Raw genomic sequence first — 22,455 nt, 5'->3', positions numbered from 1 at the left:
CTAATATATATAACATAGTTTTAACAATTTAATTTATGTTATATTCCTTCAGTAGGTCATTATTGTTAACCTTATAATGACCTACTGAAGGAACACTTGGAGTGTAGTATCTGTAATATCTAATGTTCATTTCAAGCTTAGAAAATAATATTATACAGTGTAGAGGAATTTGAGTAGAAATAATATATTCTGATTACAAGTAGGTACAATAGATTCTGTAAGGCTACAATAAAAATTGCGGTAAACACTTAATTAACGGTAATGTACACAATAAATATCAAAGATTAAGAATCTTCACGTTTTAACGTTAATTGTGACTCCGGTTACCCCGTACGTCAAAAATGTATTGGATTTTGAAGTACGGGAGTTACAGTTGAGTCTAATGTTTAGTGTACAAACGCCCTCTAGGGGTAGAAAAAAGGGATACTTATAACCTACTTTAGTTATAAGTACCACACTGAAACGTAAATAAAGAAATCTAAAAATAACTGCATTTATAAATTGTTCAACTTGTGATTGATTGAATTCTATACACAACAATATAAACATGTAAAATAATTCATAAATTTATCATAATGACTGTTGACATTTTCGGGCATTGATATTTGATGGACTTTGACTTGACCAATGAAAATTGACATTAAACATTTTGGTGAAAGACTGAGGGTATGTTCCGATATACACTGCGACCACTGTACAGAGTACCGTCAATTTAGTATACTGTGAAACCGTTTCTCTATAGCCAGCTATACTGGTTACAATTTAAAACGGAACGCAGTCCAGTATACTAGTCAGCTTCGTTTTTCGACACAGTTTTCAAATGAGTGCATCAAAGTTTTTCAATTCAACAAGAAAAACTATTATTGGAGTATTATCGCATTAAAAAAATCTATATTAATATTAACTGTCAATTGAATTAATATACAAAGAAAGTAAGTTAGAATTTTAAATGTTTGTTATTAAACTGTAAGTTATATCAGCCGTTAGGCATTCAAGTGGTTTTGATTGATCACGTGATCAAAGCACTGCGAGTACCTTACCTCGAAAACGCCAGTGCTCGCAGTAGAAGTATAGCGGGGATTTGTGACGTCATATATTTCCTAGGACGCTGCGGCTGTATACTGCAGTCCATAGCGGAACAAATTTTTGAACAGTGGGAGCACTATACAGTACTCGCAGTGTATATCGGAACATACCCTGAAACACTCAAGTCAGAAATACAGAAAATTTTAAAACCTATTGGGTTATCATCAGTAATTTTAAAACACTTAGAAAAATAATAATTGTTTCCTCCTAGAATGTCTTTTCTAATTAGGCAATATGTTCGAAGGGTTAGTATAACAATAATTCCATTTTCTGTCAGAAACTAAAACATGAAGTCTATTTCATAACAATTATTTTCGTAGGTTTTAACGCCGGCTATTTCCATATCAAAAAACTTCTCAACGAGTGAGTAAATTGTATAATGTTTAGTGATTATGTATATTAGGGTACTATATAAAAAAATTGCATGTTTTTGTCTATTGTTGTAACTGCCTGTGCCTTTTTGACCTTTGATACTATCGTTAATTATTGCAAATAATTATGAAAATTAAGTGTTACCATAGTCCCCTAATTTATTTTTTACTACAGTAATTTAGTTAAGTCACACTACACTGTTTTTCACAATTTTAAACCAATCACTTAAGCAACTGTATAGCAAGCTTTATGATACTACAAATTTTATGTGTAATCCTACCAAAACGCACATCCCCTAAATCTGTACCATTGATAGTGCCAACTTGTCAAAAAGTATTTGTTTCTGATTCAATTCAAGGTATATTGATATATAATGCCCGTTGAGAAAAGTGTGTGTGTATAGATTTATTACTAGTACTCCACATTAAATGACACTCTTATTTATTTAATGGTCTATTTCACTCTAATATTTACCACAAGACTTTATTATTAAGCAGTACAATTTAGCCTCTTAGGTAAAATGTAGGTGTAATATTAAATAATAATAATCTTTCTAACATTAAAAATTAAATTAAATGAGTAATACATAAAGCTTTTAATTCATAAATTTTTTTCTTAATATTTAATGGATTATTTTTAATACCAGTTAAAATTAAACTAAATTTCAGCTGCAGTTTGTGCATTTACCCCAAAAGTCCAAAAGCCAGCTCCTGATTTTGCAGCAACAGCTGTTGTTAATGGAGAATTCAATCAACTAAAACTTGCTGATTTCTCTGGGAAATATGTTGTCCTGGTATTTTATCCATTAGATTTGTGAGTATTCTTTGTAGTTTATATATTTTGTGACCTAGGACTGTGTTTGTTGCAAAGATATTCTTATAACCTAGTAGTCCGATGTTTGTTCTGATGTGGAAGGAACAGAAGGCCACTGAAAATTTAGTACAAGTTGTTTCTGCTGCATAGGGAATTAAGAGATTGGTTAGCTATATTTAGTCGATAATAAAAATATATTATCGGACAGGTACTAAATTATTATTTAAAATAAATCATATTTTGGCCACAGTTATAGCCTATAATTATTTTTTGAATAAAATTATTTGATTTACCATTGATAAGAAATTTATAAAATACAAATACTGCATTTGTTACCATGATTTTCATTTCTTTTATATTGGTAATATGGGAACCATAATGTCACTTTGTTTAAAATTATAGGTTTGAAAAGTTCATCTGTTCATTTCTCATTAAGATATTTTCGTTTTATTCAATATGCATCTTGCTTTAATTTAAATTCAAATTTTTAGCACATTTGTCTGCCCAACTGAACTGATAGCATTTAGCGACAAAGCAAAAGACTTTGCAAGTATCGACTGTCAAGTTATTGGCGTCTCCACTGACTCAGAATTTAGCCACTTAGCCTGGGTTAACACTCCAAGAAAGGTATTATAATTATTTATAATTGAGACCGAACAACAGTTATTTAAAAAAAAAGTCAAACTTGCCTTTATCTACCGTGGAATCCTAAACTGCTGTTAGATTAGACTCCATAGATTTTTAAAGGCACAGTGCTGCTGAGATAATGTATTATGACTTTAAAAATAATTAAATTGTTTTTAATTATATTTTGCATGTTAATTGTGCAGTTCTTTGTAACTCATTAATGATATAAAATATGTTTTATACAATGAGCAATATCTGAAAAGAAACTTTTAACAATTTATTATATTGTTTTCAGGATGGTGGATTAGGAAAAATGAATATTCCACTATTAGCTGATTACAAAAAGAAAATATCTCAAGACTATGATGTTCTTTTAGATGACGGCTTTGCTTTAAGAGGTATGGAATATTGGCCATATCTGACATTGACATAGTCAAATACTAGTCGACACTTAATGTTTACGTTTAATTTATGTGAGCGGCAATAAGTGACCATGGCTGGCTATTCCACTAACCTAAGATAAATCCCAGTCCATAAAAACAGTTCTAGATTAAGAATCAACAACAGTTTTTTACAAACTATACTTTTCTTTTCCTACGCCAAATTGATGTGCGTGTTAGAAAGAGATAGAAATATCTTGTGGCTTGAGTAACAACATATAATTTAAAAATTCTTTCTCCACAGGATTGTTTATAATAGATAGGGAGGGTATACTAAGACATATGTCTATCAACGACTTGCCAGTTGGTAGATCAGTAGAAGAGACGCTCCGATTGGTCAAAGCTTTCCAGTTTGCAGATAAACATGGTGAAGGTAAATTTATATGATATTAATGAATAGCCGTGGAGGCTCACATTTGTGATATGTAGTAAATTTAAAAATATTAAGCGTAATGCTAATTCAGCGGAAAAGCGATTTCGATCTAAATGATATCTTTTCTTCAAGTGCCAGCCAGTATAATGTTGAGAAGAAAAACGTACTCCCACTTTACAGTAGGAAAAAGTGCACAAAGTACACATGTCAGAAGTGAAACTTCTTTGGCAAACTAAGTTTTAAGTCTTGTTCAGATATCAATCTATACATTTGGATTTCTAAAACTAAGAGGGAAGGAAGAAGGAAGATAATATGTTAGGAATTTAATTGTCATTAATATATTAAAATTTTAGAAAATTAATACAAATAATATTTTTTTTTTTTAATTTATTTATTCTATAATAAAAACACGTATTCACGCACGTCACGATTTCAATAAATTATTTTTCATAAAATAAATATTTCATAAATTCTCCTTACGAAATTTTAATTATAAAAATAGAATTTCTATAAAGTAATTCGCTCTTCTCACTCTCTCTCACTCGCTCTCTCCCTTTTCTTCGACAAAAACGCTGCATCCTCGTGACGTTTTATCCGTAAAATTTTTACCCTCATACACCTAAAGAAGTTTCACTTCAAAAAGAAAAGATATTAATGATACATATGTGTGTTTTACGATAGTCTGTATACGCGTTTGAATTTAAAAAATTTTGTATTTTTTCAGTTTGTCCTGCCAATTGGAACCCAGAGAGCAACGCGGACACAATTAAACCGAACCCTAAAGAAAGCAAAGAATACTTCCAGAATGCTAATTAGATTTTACAACATGTTTAAATTAGGGATGCATCGATACGCTTTTTTGCCGATACGATACCGATGCCGATACACTAATAGGAATATCGTCGATACCGATACCGATACCGATACCAACGCTTATTGAATTAAAATTAAATTAAGGTAAACTATATCAGGTTAAGTTAAAGTATATAATTTTAATTAAAAAATATATATATAAAAATTGTCACAAACTTTGAATAATTTTAAAGATTTTGTTACTAAAATTAAGAATTAAGAGTAATAATTAAATTAAAAGAAAATAAGTAACTGTTAATAATTGAAATTAACAATGATAACATTGTTGTAATTCTGTATTTTATTAAATTTGGTATTGAAAAAATACTACTCGCGATAGCAGTTAAAACCAACTAAATGATCTTCAAATTTTGTTTTGTTAAGCGAAATGAAATACATATATACATAAATAATAATGCTTTTTCCCCAAGCGAATGATAGAGACAGCAAACTTAATAAAACGCGGGGATTTCTCGGGCAACAATAGTCCGTGGCTCGTTTGCAACAAACTAGATCATACAAAATGCGCGTTTACATTATTTTTTAAAGCATGAAATTTGAAAAGTATCGGTGAATCGGCAATGAAAATATCGCCGATGCCGATATATCGGCAAACCCAAAGTATCGCCGATATATCGGTATCGGCATCGGTATCGGATGCATCCCTAGTTTAAATAGTATAATCAAATACATGTTTTACATTAACTGTTTTTTGTTATATTACACTTAACCTCATAACCTTCATTGAAGGTATATAATATAAGAACTGGAAAGTGGGAATTTTAGTTCAAAAACAATGACCTTGGATAAAATCGCCGTTTGAGGATTCTTATGGCTGAAATTTTGCCAGCACATCGATTGAGGACGGTAGTATTGCGTTCCATTTTGGAATTTGTAGAATTTTGCTCAAAACTTAAATTATTTCGAGTAACTGACGCAACGCTGTAGAATTGTATGGTTTTGAACTTCGGGTCGGGATATAGGAATTATGAAATCTGGAACGCCAACGGCCTCAATAAATGGGGGGCTATGTAAAAATAAGTGGCTTAATATATTATCAAAAGTTGTAATGAACCTTAGCAATTGATAGGGGTAGTAGAAAAAAATGAAAATGCCGGAAAAAGAGATGGGTAACTTGGTGTTTCTCGCGTAAAGGAGCTGAAAATTGATGTGTTTGACTCTTGAGCCGTTCAAGAAATCCTAAAATTTGTTCCTTCTTCTGGTTTCGATTTACTTTACAGTCGCACGAAATTTAATTAATTTCGATGGCACGCGAAAACGGTGATAACTGGTGGAATACAGATGTGAGGTAAAAACTATTTGGGGTGGTTGAAAACAAAAATCAATTGTATAGAGAGCCGCTTTACATTGATGAACGCTCGATTTGACCAACTTGTAAGTAAGTACCTATCGTAGCATGAAACTGAGTGGAACCGACAGAAGAGATGACCATTTGCGGCAATAAAATTTGCCAGTGTGTATGTCCGGGAGAGATGAAATAAAAAGAACAATAGGTATATTCGATGCTTTATTATTTCCTACCTTTAAGGGATGTGAGCTTTTCCCCAGTAGTTCATGGAAAACGTGGCCCCCAAAGAAACAGAACATCTAGCAGGCCGCGTGCGGCCCAGCGCACCGCGATTTCTCGACATAAGGAATTAGCTGAGAACAGAATGTATTATTCCGCCATTGCGGAATTTCCTTCATCGTTTAGGGAAACTGACCCTTTCTCCATTCATAGGTTCTCTATTCAATCGCACGGGCTGAATTAACGTCTATATAATAAAACTTAAGAGTTGTTTCGCCGGGAATTTATTCATACATTAAAAATCTATGCCGGGTTTGTAAAAGTCTTCTATTTGAGATTACATATATATATTATCAAGCATACTGTGTGGTAAAATCCTTTATTGAAGCCGAAAAGAATTATCTTTTATTATCCAATAAATATATCTATTTATATGTCTAGTAAATTGGTGCTTAAAGTCATTATGGTCTAGATAAGATTGCGATATTATGTAAATGACAATATTGAATGTTGTTCGTCTCAAAAATACAATATACATATATACTACATACCTACAATTATTGTTAGACGATTATATGAAATGATCGAATGCAAAGTTATAATTTTTACATTAGGCAAATACATTACTAAATTTATTTATTTAAATTTACCACATCATACCAAGTACTAATCTACGGTATATGTTACAAACTCTTTTATTTAAAATGTATGACAATTTAGATAAACCTTAAATGTTTAATACAAAAGAAAAAAAATACAGTTAAACTATATACAAGATAAAATAAAAATACCAGAAATTTTTGTTAAGAAAAGAAATATTACCAGCAAAACAGCGGTTTATGTTCGAGATAGGCACTTAATGCTTTCTTTAAAAACGATCAGCTCACTACCGAATATATCCAGATCCGGATAAGTACTGTTTAATCCGTTAAAATCGCGAATAATTCGAAAGAGATGTGCCTGAACTCCTCGGTTGGTTTTTGCAGAAGGAATTTGAAATTTTTGCTGACCGTGGGAATGAGTGACGACAATTTTAATGTCCTGTAAGAGGTCTGCTGCTCTGTATAATAAATACATATCTGTATTTAGCAATTTATACAATAACGAACCACCTACTAAAGATCTCCGATAGTACAGTAACATATTAAATTTCTTAAGTTCTTAAGTTGATGGTACGAGTGTCTATGTGAAAATTTTGTACTCAATTCAGGTGCACTTCTATGAAACGACGGACGTCGAGGTGACCTGACGGTATTTGATATTATCAAACTAGTGCTACAAACGTTTACAACGATTAAGAAAGCGTTCCAAAAACGTGACTTAAAGTCTATTATTTACAGATACCTAAATATTATATAATTTATTTTCCTCCATATAGATAGAAACATATAAAAATTTAATTAAGATACCGTTTTATCTTCACAAAAATATTATATATTACCTGCAAATTTTTTCAATACACAAACGGTCTGATCACAATGTCCTATAAATTATTTATTTTCGTAGTATGGTAAGTAACATTTAAAATGTTATTTGTTTCTGCAAACTAATATATTTAAATACAAAATCTAAAAAAAGATCTAATAAACTAATTAGTAAATGAATAGGATTTATGCTCAAGATTTTATAACTACCTACATATTTATTTAATTTATGATTAATTTGAACGTTTTTAAAATTCCAGTATTTTTACTACCAGTGGATCATCAGTACAATATGATAAACAAACACGAAATTTGAGGACATTCCCAAGTGACTTCTTTTTCGGAACTGCGACTTCGGCTTATCAAATTGAGGGAGCCTGGAATGAAGGAGGTAGGTTTAATTAAGTGTATCAAAATCTTTTTATAGACCTTACCTTATTTATAAACGTACTAATAAGTCTTAAATAGCCGCTGAATGTTTTGTCCTGATCATTCATGCCAATTTAACATTAACTAAATAAGGCTTACAGTACGTTTAAGGTTTTCTGTATTTTTTTATAATAATCCTAAAAATAGATTTAGGCTATCGAACCTTCCAGAACAGTACTAGAATTAGCGTTGGTAAATAAACAAAACACAGAAATATAAAATAAATATTTAAATTTGTTTAATTCAGGTAAAGGATGGTCAATGTGGGATCACTTGGTACGAACAGATCCTGGTCACATTAGTGACGGCACCAATGGGGATGTTGCAGCCAACTCATACCATTTTTATAAGAAGGACGTTGAAATCCTCAAAGAATTGGGTGTATCCGTTTACAGATTTTCGATAGCATGGACTAGAATATTACCTTACGGCCGTGCAGACTATGTTAACCCTGAAGGAGTAGCATATTACAATAACTTAATAAACGAACTACTGGCAAATGATATCACTCCATTCGTGACAATATACCATTGGGATCTGCCGCAGAACCTGAACGAGCAGGGTGGTTGGTTGACTTCGGAAATAGCTGACTGGTTTGGAGATTACTCCAGGGTTTTATTTGAAAACTTTGGAGACAGGGTAAAGCATTGGATCACGATTAACGAACCCTACATCCATTGTAGCTTCGGTTACGCATCTGGATCTCACGCGCCAAGAATCAGGTCTCCAGGGGTTGGTTTCTACGAATGTGGACGAAATATCATTCTAGCAAATGCGAAAGCTTGGCACATAATATATGATAAGGAGTTTAGAGGCACCCAAGGAGGAGTGATAGGTATAACATTGGACTCTGAAATGGCTATGCCGGGTTCTAATTCTCCTGATGATATTCAAGGTACCGCTGATTATATGAGTTTCTATGTAAGTTTTTATTTCTTCTTCAATTATTAATTACCGTACCCCTCCATATTTTTTTTTTCAAATATTATTTATAGGTGAAGTCCAACATTAAAGCTAAATAAACTAAATGCGCTTAACTCTTCCAATTTGACAGATAAAATGGGTTTTAATTTTTTAGCTCGGACAATACGCAGACCCAATATTTTCCGCGACAGGCAATTACCCACAAAGAATGATCGATTTAGTCGCAGAAGCAAGCAGACAACAAGGGCTAAATGAATCTCGACTAGTACCATTCACTCAGGAGGAGGCTAACAATAATAAGGGAACTTCAGACTTTTTCGGACTAAATCATTATTCCAGTATCTATGTGTATAGGTAATTTATTTTTTAAGAAAATTTGTTGATGATTTACACTGGCGTGTTACTTATTAAAAATTGAATCTATTCAACTTATTCGTAGCATTGGGCAGATCATGATGTCCTATCCATCTCACAAAATGATTGTCTTTCGTACCTAGTGGGTTTTTTCTTATATGATAGGGGCAAACGATTCTACGGAACGCAAAAAAGGGCAGTCATCGCAGCCCATGGACACCCATTATACAAGGTGCGTTGCCGGCCTTTGACGGTGGAATATATCCGTCGTCGGAAATATTGTACCTAAATAATTAACAATGAAATTGTTTGGCCAGATGAATTAATAGGTTAATAGTTAGGTTAGGTTAGAAAGTTTGGTTAGAAATAATATACCAGCTATGTATCGCCACTTTCTGATATGGTCAAACATTCGTTATTAAATATAAAAATATATTGCGCCGGAATCCTTTTGTTTTTAAAACATCATAAGGACAGTCAATTAAAATAAAATTTAGTTTCAGTTTTGAAGATAATGTGGCCATACAAATAGTGAAAAATGCAAAACTTTTCATTTCATTAAACTTTTCTAATCGCCTTTCTACTCGATTTTTATGTATACCTTAATACAATTATTAACTACAGGAATTCTTCTGTAACTGGAATTTATACGGTGCCTTCTTTTAATGGTGATCTCCAAGTAGGAACCTTCCCTGATCCCAATTGGTATAAAAACCCGGCTGGATGGACATATGTAAGTATTCTTAATGAATATGTAATAGTAATGTATTGTTCTAAACTTACATAACAAACATGCATCCCAGACTCCTGATGTAATGAGAACTTTTACTAAATAGAGTAGTAGTCTGTGAGACTTCCCAATTATATGTACTGTAGCAATATAAAGACATATTGTTTGTTTTTTTTTATAGAATCAATCCCTTTGTCAAAACCAAAGTATAATTAACATTAAATAACACTATTTACCCAATTAATCAGTTTAAATTTAGCTAATTGTTACTTTACTCAAATTCTACGTATAAGTGTTTCCAGATAAAATACGAGAATCTATTAAATTCAAAGAATCTTTATTTCAGAGATACGGCCAAGGATTACGCAAACTGTTAGGATATATTAAGGACACATACGACAACCCTACGGTCTATATTACGGAGAATGGTTTCGGGACAGCAACTGAGCGGAATGACACTGATAGAGCTGATTATTATAGAGAATATTTAAATGGTGTACTCGACGCTATTGATGATGGCGTCAATGTGAAAGGTTACTGTGCCTGGAGTCTTATTGATAACTTCGAATGGGCGGTGGGCTACAGGTAACTATCGTACTAGAGGTACATTAATAGGAGTGCGGGGAGGGACAGCAGAGATTCAATTGCGTTACGTAGGACTAATACCTTTGTTTTAAAGTGTTTTTTATTAGTGGGTGAAGAACTATGATACTCAAGTTGCAAATTATCATACTTCAAGTAGGCCCCATCGCTATTTTGACGAAAGGCTAACGACGCTCTTATTAATAGGGACATGAGTTGAAAGTGTACATTGACGAATTGATAAATTGAATCAATTATTAGTTTCGTCATCAAATCTTATAGTACCAGTAAAAAAAATATTGATTCAATTTATATGGCCCGAATCAAATACTATAATAGATATAACTATACACAAATATCAGGGTTAATTTATTCTAATTATTCGAAAAATATTTCGCTGATAACAGCTTTCATCCATTTCAGCGTACGTTTTGGGCTTTATGAAATCGACCACAATGATCCAGAGAAGACAAGGAAACCCAAATACTCGGCACTTGTTTACAAAGAGATTGTTCGCACAAGAACTGTAGATCCATCATACAACCCAGACCTTGCGACAGATGCGTCAATAGATATTAAAAGTTCATTCCTATTTGTATTAGCCGTAGCAGTTTTTAATATTATTTGGTAATTAAATTATAAATATGTGCAATGTGCAAAACTATGTTTGGAAAGTGCTATATTAGTTTAAAAAATATGGTACAAAATCTGGCACCATAAAAAATTAGCTTTATGTTCTTTGGCAATTTTTTTAATTGACCCAAAAACATTAACTGAGGCCAACAAATATCTACAATTTATGTATTTTGAAGCTGAATTATGTAAATATTTAAGCAGAATCTTGTTTTTGAAAGTGACACAATAAAAGGTGTTTTAAAAAATATGAGATTTATTTTACATTATGAAAATTGTTGCGAGCTGGAGGATCGATAGAAAACGCCGTAGATCTCTTCAAGGGTTTATTTTTAAATAAATCTACGAGAAATTTGTTTACACTAAAAACAACAAATTACGCACTATACACTAATTACCACACACAATATACTGTCACTAGTTACTTCAATTACGCGCAATTCACACAGTACTTTATCACTTGTCTTCACTATTCGCACTATATCACTTCGGTGTTAGTCTATTGGTATCGCACTGAAACTGAATTAATTGGTCGCGTTTCGGTTCGCTTATATATCCCTGAGAATAATATATATACGAGAACTCTCTAGGCAATATATTGGTACTGAATAGCGGTTGCACAATTCAATTCGGTCTTAAAATGTTTTTCGTCAAAGGTGTATGACGGGTCCTGAAAACGCCTAAAAATGAGTTTCCTGAAAACTGTAACACTGGACTACACATGTTCTAAAACTGCCTGTTTCAGCCTCCTGAAGACGATGGTAACATAATGCAAATTACAATTTTCTAAAATGTGATAAAGACTCTCCTGAAACGGCCATAAATCAAACATTTCAGCCTAGGTTCTGAAATCGTCTATAACTTGTGGAAAAATCGAGAAACATTTCAGTCAACCCGTCTTCACAATAATATTTTATGTCAACAAGTGTAAAAAATAATAAAAACCATTGTTTGTATTTTAAATTTCACTAATCACATCACATTCTAAGTCAAACACATAAAAATAAATTGTTTAGTAATAAAATAGTAATTGCTATGAGATTATAATCCTAATCATTCCTTATCACAAATTTATCTTGTATTGAAAATAATTCTGACGGATCACTACTGGAAGGTGAATCAAGATCTGACGAATCTGAGGAATCGCTACTAGATGATGAACTATCGCTATAAAATATTGCATTTCCCTTTGATTTAGGTAATAGAGACATTGAGGCCATTTTTAAAGCAATTTCATTCTCTGTGGCTTGTATTTCCTCTTGACATACCCTTTTTGCAGCTTCCTCTAATTCATCTAATTCTAAAGACAAATCTGCTTTACTTATTTCAATATTGGCTAAATTATGACACAGTTCTATTAGTTCTACAGACCTACACTTTTGTATAAATATTAAATACGTATGTTTATGTTTCATTAATGTACAACTGATTAAGGATGTACCTAGCATCATTACTTGTATAAACATAGGTTATTTAAAATAATTATTTTCTATATGTCCGACAGATACTTTTTTTGAATACTTTTTTGTTTCTCACGCATTTGCACATCGCGATCAACATCGCGTCGCCGTCCCGCCCCAGTCCCCACCCGCTGTTTGACCAAACCTTTAGCAAAACAATTTGAACGAAAATTGACTGTGGATATTTCGGCGCTATTCATTAAAATACTGTAGGCATGTACTTACCTGGTAAGCACGACAACATCGCATCATTCAATATACTAACTCTTAACATTATAGTAACTTAGCAAAATTAATATAATATAACAACACTCATAACTGACCAAGTTTGACAAGGTACTAAATTTAACAAAATACCACTATCTATATGAAAATGTTGCGAGTTCCGTTACGCTTAGTCTCCAACCAACCAACGGTAAAATCTCTTTCAAGATAAGAGCTGTATAATAAATTGGTGGTTGTTAAATTAATTGGAATACAAATAATGGAATACAAAGAAAAATAAAATTATTTACAAGTCTTGTTTTTAGAGCATACTATGTGGTAAAATCCTTTATTTAAGCCGAAAATAATTATCTTTTATTAACCAATAAATATAAATTGATGTCTAGTAAATTGGTGCTTAAGGTCATTATGGTCTAGATAATATTGCGATATTATGTAAATGAAAATTTTGAATATTTCTCATCTGAAAGATATACCTACCACTTACCTACTATTATTTTTAGACCCTTATATTAAACGAAGGCAAAGTGATTTGCAAATATATAATTAAATTTAGGTGCACTTCTATGAATTTCATTACTTAGGAATATTTTATCGTAGAATCAAGATGTACCTATTGATTTTACGGTAAGGTAGAGCTAAGCGTGTGTATAGGAAGACATTTATATTCATATTATGAAACTAGGGCTAAAAATGTTGACAAATAAGCATTCCAATAACGTGACTTAAATTATTTTATTATTTAAATTGCAAACAAATCCCTAAATATTATATAATTTACTACCCTCCATTTAGATAGAAACAAATAGGTAAATATTGAACCAAGATACTGTTTTATCTTGATAAAAATATTGTATATTTACTGCAATTTTTTTCAACACACAAATGTTCTTATCACAATGTTCTATAAATTATTTATTTTGGTGATATGGTAAGTAACATTTAAAATGTTATTTGTTTCTGCAAAAAATATATTAATACAAAATCTATTTAAAAAAGATCTAATAAACTACTTTCTAAATGAATACGATTTATTCTTAAGGTGCTCACAATTTTATAAGTACTTATTAGTGTATTTACAACTCGTTTTTAAAATTCCAGTATTTTTACTACTAGTGGATCATCAGTACAATATGATAAACAAACACAAAATTTGAGAACATTCCCAAGTGACTTCTTTTTCGGAACTGCGACTTCGGCTTCGGCGACAAATTGAGGGAGCCTGGAATGAAGGAGGTAGGTTTAATTAAGTGTTTCAAAATCTTTCTATAAACCTTCCCTTATTTATAAACGTACTAATAAGTCTTAAATAGCTGCTGAATGTTTTGTCGATGGCTGATGCCTATTTAAAAATAAATTATCTTGACACAACATTCGTTATACCTAAATCACGTACTGGTCCAAGATCCCAGGGCCGCCAGACGTCACGTATTTTCTGACGGATGAAATGTGGACGATTGGGTAGTGTTAGTATGTACTATGATCGTATGCCTACCTGCTAGCTTGGTCAAACGGCCAATTTCCAGGTATCAGGTAATCAAGGTACACAAAAACATTACTTACTTCACGTAAATTCTCATGGCTGATTTTTATATATGTTTTCGAGTGTATAGTTAAAAATAAATTGTCAATACTCCCAGACACTTTCCGTCGGCCATATTGCTTAACAGACGCTTTAAGGGTCTCAAAATAATTAGTCAACTTCACGTAAATTCTGACGCTCCATTTTTATATATGTTCATCCCACAACTATTTTAAAAGCTTTGACAAGAAGACAGACCGATCCAAGGGGCCAATCATCCCCTAAACTAAATTTTAATATCTCTATGAGTGGGAGCGCGAGAGCATTATCTACGCGCATGAGACTGAGTGAGACCGACTGCGCTGTTAAAGCCATGAAAATTACTTGAAAAATTATTATTATTCAAAAAGGGCAAGCAAAAGCCGTTTAATATTTTGAAGAAAAATGAAGAATACCAACAAGCATTTCACCGTTTTGGTACATTGGATTTTGTTGGTGATGTAGATGAAGAAGAACGTGTATTCAACATAATACAAAAATTTATCTGTGATGTTTACAACGTTCCTGGAATAATTGATGTAGATGCTGCCAGACTACAGTTGTTTATCATTTACATACATGGTATCTGATATAAATGAAGAATTCAATCGAAAGAATTTAAGAAACTTCGATGCCAGTAACTTACCACCTTGTAAAAGTGAGCTTTGGCAACAGTTTCGACGGGCTAGCTTTGGAACAATGCAAGTATGATGATGATAAATATTTTCAACCCCGAAAACAATGGCTGGACACTACTTCATTGGTTCGATGGAGATCAATTACCGGGTTTTGTCAGTGAGTCGCTGGAAGAACAATCAGGTAAATTATTTTCGTTTCTCATATTATTTGTATCTTTTTAGTTTTTTCAGACCTTCATTGTTTAACTTGTTTTTTACAGAGGAAGAAAATAAGGATAATGCTGATGATGACGATCACGATTTAGATATTCAATTTCAAGATTGATATTTGATGATGATGATAATGAAGATTAAAAGCCACTGTTAAGAAATATTGAAGAATTAATATTTTTCCACTTTGTTTCCAAATTTCCAATAAATAATTAATTAAAAAAATTGCTGCTATTTAAATATAAGTGGTATTTTAAAAAAATATTTTTTAGTTCTAATTAATAAATTGAAAAAAAAAAATGTCGGCTAACTTTAGTATTATTTATTATGTATCAATTTTTTTCTTATTTTTGTTGCTATAATTTACTTGTCAACAAAAGTTCTAAAAATTATAAAATATCTGTTCAAGTAATTTTCATGGCTTTAACAGCGCAGTCGGTCTCACTCAGTCTCATGCGCGTAGATAATGCTCTCCCACTCATAGAGATATTAAAATTTAGTTAGGGGATGATTGGCCCCTTGGATCGGTCTGTCTTCTTGTCAAAGCTTTTAAAATAGTTGTGGGATGAACATATATAAAAATGGAGCGTCAGAATTTACGTGAAGTTGACTAACTATTTTGAGACCCTTAAAGCGTCTGTTAAGCAATATGGCCGACGGAAAGTGTCTGGGAGTATTGACAATTTATTTTTAACTATACACTCGAAAACATATATAAAAATCAGCCATGAGAATTTACGTGAAGTAAGTAATGTTTTTGTGTACCTTGATTACCTGATACCTGGAAATTGGCCGTTTGACCAAGCTAGCAGGTAGGCATACGATCATAGTACATACTAACACTACCCAATCGTCCACATTTCATCCGTCAGAAAATACGTGACGTCTGGCGGCCCTGGGATCTTGCTCTATACGGTTTTCTGTATTTTTTTTAAATATTAATTCTAAAAATAGATTAAGTTTATCCACACGCTAAGTACCTTGCAGAACTGTACTTAAATGAGCGTCAGTAAATAAAAAAATCACCGAAAAATTAAAAAAGTATACCTAAACTTGTTTAATTCAGGTAAAGGATGGTCAATGTGGGATCACTTGGTAAGAACAGACCCTGATCATGTTAGTGACGGCACCAATGGGGATGTTGCAGCCAACTCATACCATTTTTATAAGAAGGACATTGAAATCCTCAAAGAATTGGGTGTATCCGTTTACAGATTTTCGATAGCATGGCCTAGAATATTACCTTACGGCCGTGCAGATTATGTTAACCCTGAAGGAGTAGCATATTACAATAATTTAATAAACGAACTACTGGCTAATGATATCACCCCATTCGTGACAATATACCATTGGGATCTGCCGCAGAACCTGAACGAGCAGGGTGGTTGGTTGATTTCGGAAATAGCTGACTGGTTTGGAGATTACTCCAGGGTTTTATTTGAAAACTTTGGAGACAGGGTGAAGCATTGGATTACGATTAACGAACCCTACATCCATTGCAGCCTCGGTTACGCATCTGGGTTTCACGCGCCAAGAATCCAGTCTCCTGGGATTGGTTTCTACGAATGCGGACGAAATATCATTCTCGCAAATGCGAAAGCTTGGCACATTTATGATAAGGAGTTTAGAGCTACCCAAGGAGGCGTGATAGGTATAACATTGGACTCTACAATGGCTATGCCGGGTTCTAATTCTCCTGATGATATTCAAGGTGCAGCTGATTATATGAGTTTCTATGTATGTTTTTATTATTTCTTCACTTATTAATTACCTACTAAATATCTAATGACATTACGTAGGTACCCCTCCATATTTTTTTTTTAAATATTATTTATAGGTGAAGTCCAACATTAAAGCTAAATAAACTAAATGCGCTTAACTCTTCCAATTTGACAGATAAAATGGGTTTTAATTTTTTAGCTCGGACAATACGCAGACCCAATATTTTCCGCGACAGGCAATTACCCACAAAGAATGATCGATTTAGTCGCAGAAGCAAGCAGACAACAAGGGCTAAATGAATCTCGACTAGTACCATTCACTCAGGAAGAGGCTAACAATAATAAGGGAACTTCAGACTTTTTCGGACTAAACCATTATTCCAGTACCTATGTGTATAGGTAATTTATTTTTTAAGAAAATTTGTTGATGATTTACACTGGCGTGTTACTTATTAAAAATTGAATCTATTCAACTTATTCGTAGCATTGGGCAGATCATGATGTGCTATCCATCTCACAAAATGATTGTCTTTCGTACCTAGTGGGTTTTTTCTTATATGATAGGGGCAAACGATTCTACGGAACGCAAAAAAGGGCAGTCATCGCAGCCCATGGACACCCATGATAGTAGGTGCGTTGCCGGCCTTTGACGGAGGAATATATCCGTCGTCGGAAATATTGTAAATAATAAATAATGAATTTGTTTGGCCAGATGAATTAATAGGTTAGAAAGTTAGGTTAGAAATAATATACCACTTTCTGATATGGTCAAACATTCGTTATTAAATATAAAAATACATTGCGCCGGAATCCTTTTGTTTTTAAAACATCATAAGGACAGTCAATTAAAATAAAATTTAGTTTCAGTTTTGAAGATAATGTGGCCATACAAATAGACAAAAATGCTAAACTTTTCGTTTCATTAAACTTTTCTAATCGCCATTCTACTCGATTTTTATGCATACCTTAATACAATTATTAACTACAGGAATTCTTCTGTAACTGGAATATATACGGAACCTTCTTTTACTGATGACCTCCAAGTAGGAACCTTCCCCGATCCCAATTGGTATATTAACCCGGCTGGATGGACATATGTAACTATTCTTAATGAATATGTAATAATTATTTATTGTTCTAAACTTAGATTACATAACAAACATGGAACCCACACTCCTGATGTAATGAGAGCTTTTACTAAATAGTTCAGGAGTCTGTGAGACTTCCCAATTATATGTACTATGTAGCAATATAAAGACATATTTATTGATTTTTTTATAGAATCAATCCTTTTGTCAAAACCAAAAACTAATTAACATTAAATAACCCTATTTACCCAATTAATAGGTTTAAATGTAGCTAATTGTTACTTTACTCAACTTTTACGTATAAGTGTTTTCCAGATAAAATACAAGAATCTATTAAATTCAAAGAATCGTTATTTCAGAGATACGGCCAAGGATTACGCAAACTGTTAGGATATATTAAGGACACATACAACAACCCTACGGTCTATATTACGGAGAATGGTTTCGGGACAGCTACTGAGCGGAATGACACTGATAGAGCCGATTATTATAGAGAATATTTAAATGGTGTACTCGACGCTATTGATGATGGCGTTAATGTCAAGGGTTACTGTGCCTGGAGTCTTATTGATAACTTCGAATGGGAGGTTGGCTACAGGTGACTATCGTACTAGAGGTACATTAATTGCGTTACGTAGGACTAATACCTTTGTTTTAAAGTGTTTTTTATTAGTAGGTGAAGAACTATGATACTCAAGTTGCAAGTAATCCATACTTCATGTAGCCCCCCTCGCCTATTTTGACCAAAGGCTCGCTCTTATTAATAGGGACATGAGTTGAAAGTGTACATTGACGAATTGATAAACTGAATATATTATATTACTTTCGTCATCAAATCTTATAGTACCAGTCAAAAAAAATACATGTATATTAAGATTATTGGACTTCACAAGGATAGAAAAAAAACTTCTATACACAAATATCAGGGTTAATTTATTCTAATTATTCAAAAAATATTTCGCTGATAACAGCTTTCATCCATTTCAGCGTACGTTTTGGGCTTTATGAAATCGACCAGAATGATCCAGAGAAGACAAGGAAACCCAAATACTCGGCACTTGTTTACAAAGAGATCGTTCGCACAAGAACTGTAGATCCATCATACAACCCAGACCTTGCGACAGATGCGTCAATAGATATAAAAAGTTAATTCCTATTAATAATTAGTTGTGGCAGTTTTGAATATTATTTGGTAATTAAATTATAAATGTGCAAAAACTATGTTTGGAATATTAGTTTAAAAAATATGGTACAAAATCTGGCACCATAAAAAATTAGCTTTATGTTCTTTGGCAATTTTTTTAATTGACCCAAAAACATTAACTGAGGCCAACAAATATCTACAATTTATGTATTTTGAAGCTGAATTATGTAAATATTTAAGCAGAAACTTGTTTTTTGAAATTGACACAATAAAAGGAGATTTAAACAATTCGAGCTTTATTTTATATTAAAAAATATTTTACGTCATTTAAATTAACATTTTGAAATCTATACAGTAGACACATGTATAAAAAATTGTATTTTAAATTTCATTCATCACATCACACTCTAAGTCAAACACATAACAATACATTGTTTAGTAGAAAAATAGTAATTGCTATAAGATTATAATGCTAATCAGTCCTTATCACAAATTTATCTTGTATTGACAATAATTCTGATGGATCACTACTGGAAGATGAATCATCATCAGAATCAAGATCTGACGAATCTGAGGAATTGCTACTAGATGATGAACTATCGCTATAAAATACTGCATTTCCCTTTGATTTAGGTAATAGAGACATTGCTGCCATTTTTAAAGACATTTCATTCTCTGTGACTTTTGTTTCCTCTAGACAGACCATATCTGCAGCTGCCTCTAATTCATCTAATTCTTAAGACAAATCTGCTTTACCTATTACAATATTGGCTAAATTATAACACAGTTCTATTAGTTCTTCAGACCTCCTCTTTTGTAGAAATATTAAATACATATGTAGTCATCAATGTACAACTGATTAAGGAACTGGTTATTTAAAAAAATATTTTCTATATGTCCGACTAGATACTTATTTAGAATACTTTTTTGTTTCTCTACACACGCATTCGCGTTATATAAAATTGAGCAAATAAAGTAAAACCATATTTTTCGTGTTTCAAATAAGAAACAGTGACAGTGTTGTTTTGAGATAATAACTTTAAATTTAGCGGTTATAGCTATGAACAATTCTTGAAACCAAATTTCAAGCTGCACAAATCATTACCTAATTGTACTATTATAACACTTCCAAGAGCTTAGTCCAGGTTTGGGTTTGTAATTTTTATTTTCTCCGTTAAAAAAACTCACTCCCTCAACATTATAGTAATGTTACTGTGTTAGTGCTATGTAGAAAAATTAATATATATCACCACTCCCATAACTGACCAAGTTTGACAAGGTACTAAATTTAACAAAATACCACTATTTCAAAATGTTGCGAGTTCCGTTACGCCTAGTCTCAACCGACACTGAAATCTCTTACAAGGTAAGAGCTGTATAGTAAATTTGTCCCATATGACAGGACTTAAGACGTGATTATTAAATGAATTGGAATACGGGCTTTAGTTGGCTAATCATTACGATATACATATCGGCTATGTATATCGTAATTATTAAACATAGGTAAGGGGCCATCCATAAAGTACGTCACACGTTAATGGGGAGGGAGGGTATCACCGAAGTGTGACATCGTGTGACAAGGGGCATGGGGGGGTCAATACTTTTGTGACGTCACATGTTAAAATTTAAAATACTAAAACGCAAAGTTTGGATGTGAATTAAATTTTTTTTAAATTTACGACTTGATCTATATTTATTAATAATTTAGCATTCTCGCTATGCAATAATCTCTCATGCAACTTCATTTAACTTCTAGAGCGGCGTTGTAATGCAATTGAGACACTCAAATTCACGAGAATTTTGAATGGTAAGGATTTACATATGTATAAGTCGTCGGCGAGTGCTCGCTCGCTTTTCTATCGTTCCGCACGTCGGTTGTTTGCGAGACCTTCGACAAGTGCTACCTCACGCGCTGGCGCAGTAAAAAATGTGTGACGTCACATCAGGAGGGGGGTTATAAAAATGTGACAACCTGTGACAAGGAATTAGCTGAGAACAGAAAGTATTAGACTAAACTTATCACTATTTTTGTATACATACATAATATTTTCATAAATATATTGCGAGGGAAAGGTAAGTAGGTATATTAATTTCTTTGAATTTATCTCTAAGAGATTCTACATTTTAAATTATAGATTGCACGAATAGCCCTCTTCTGCAGGATGAAAATAGTTTCGACATCAGCAGCATGAACCCATAATAATAAGCCATAAGTCATTAAGCTATGAAAGTAACTAAAATAAACAAGTCTAGCTGTATCGACATCAGTTAGTGAGCGAATTTTTTTAACCGCGTAGGCTGCAGAACTAAGTCTCTTCGCCAATCAGTTAATATGAGGTGACCACTGAAGTTTTGAATCCATGGTGATTCCGAGAAATACAGTTGTATCATCCAGATTCAATTCCTCGCCGTTTATAATTGGTCTAGTATCCATAAACCTTGCATTTTTTGCACAAAATTTAATTCATTTCGTCTTTTTTGCATTAAGTAGAAGGTTATTCATACTAAACCAATGGACAATCGAAGATAGAGCATTGTTCACATCGTCAAAATTTGTTATTTGTCGTTTGATTTTAAAAATCAAGGACGTGTCATCAGCAAACAAAACTATCTGATGATTTCTCTCTACCATGAAAGGTAGATCATTTATATAAACAAGAAAGAGGAAAGGGCCAAGAATTGAGCCCTGTGGTACCCCCTGTGGACCTCTTACCATTCACTTCAACCTTCTTAGTTCTTCCGTGTAAATAGGAAGTCAGAAGATTCAGTGCGGTATTCTTGATGCCATAGTGACGGAGTTTCCCGATTAAGGTCTCGTGTTGGACACAGTCAAATGCTTTGGATAAGTCACAGAAAACACCTAAAGCGTCATGCGACTCCTCCCAAGCCATAACTATATATCTATATAACTCAACACCGGCATCGGCTGTCGAGCGACCCTTGGTAAAACCGAACTGATTATTATGTAATAATTTGTTTACGTTAAAATGACTTACCAGTTGATTTTATATAATTTTTTCAAATATTTTACTACAAGTAGGTAGTACGGAAATTGGTCTAAAGTTACTGGGGTCGGACATACTACCTGCTTTAAATAAAGGAATAACTTTACTATGTTTCATTAGATCGGGAAACTCGCCACTTTTAATACAATTGTTGAATATTATAGCTAGATTATATAGGGGAGCAATTACATCAATTATGCTACTAATTATTTTTACAGAAATACCCCAAAGATCGG

General features: G+C 32.7%; 2 protein-coding genes across 5 annotated transcripts; both read left to right on the top strand.

Annotated features, from left to right (window-relative positions):
* The first annotated feature begins 1,203 nt into the window (after positions 1-1,203).
* Positions 1,204-5,268, top strand: LOC125054746 (peroxiredoxin-2-like). Its single transcript, XM_047656793.1, has 8 exons — positions 1,204-1,331; positions 1,407-1,449; positions 2,127-2,271; positions 2,763-2,898; positions 3,194-3,296; positions 3,583-3,711; positions 4,436-4,545; positions 5,238-5,268. The coding sequence occupies exons 1-7, from the start codon at positions 1,299-1,301 to the stop codon at positions 4,525-4,527; spliced, it is 681 nt and encodes a 226-aa protein (XP_047512749.1). The 5' UTR covers positions 1,204-1,298; the 3' UTR covers positions 4,528-4,545; positions 5,238-5,268.
* Positions 5,269-7,262: 1,994 nt separating this feature from the next.
* Positions 7,263-19,298, top strand: LOC125054519 (myrosinase 1-like). 4 transcript variants are annotated; one of them, XM_047656469.1, is made up of 8 exons: positions 7,263-7,601; positions 7,776-7,906; positions 8,192-8,865; positions 9,023-9,222; positions 9,847-9,955; positions 10,299-10,537; positions 10,958-11,176; positions 19,279-19,298. In XM_047656469.1, the coding sequence occupies exons 1-7, from the start codon at positions 7,570-7,572 to the stop codon at positions 11,163-11,165; spliced, it is 1,593 nt and encodes a 530-aa protein (XP_047512425.1). In that variant the 5' UTR covers positions 7,263-7,569; the 3' UTR covers positions 11,166-11,176; positions 19,279-19,298. The 4 variants fall into 4 exon arrangements, with proteins under 4 accessions (XP_047512425.1, XP_047512423.1, XP_047512427.1 ...); XM_047656467.1 differs by lacking the exon at positions 19,279-19,298 and having other exon boundaries at positions 10,958-11,417; XM_047656471.1 differs by lacking the exons at positions 10,299-10,537; positions 10,958-11,176 and adding an exon at positions 18,430-18,668 and having other exon boundaries at positions 7,284-7,601; positions 19,058-19,294.
* The last annotated feature ends 3,157 nt before the right edge of the window (positions 19,299-22,455 follow it).

Source organism: Pieris napi, chromosome 12 (genome assembly GCF_905475465.1).
Source record: "Pieris napi chromosome 12, ilPieNapi1.2, whole genome shotgun sequence".
NCBI lineage: Eukaryota > Metazoa > Arthropoda > Insecta > Lepidoptera > Pieridae > Pieris > Pieris napi.
This window is presented reverse-complemented; position numbering and strand designations above follow the sequence as displayed.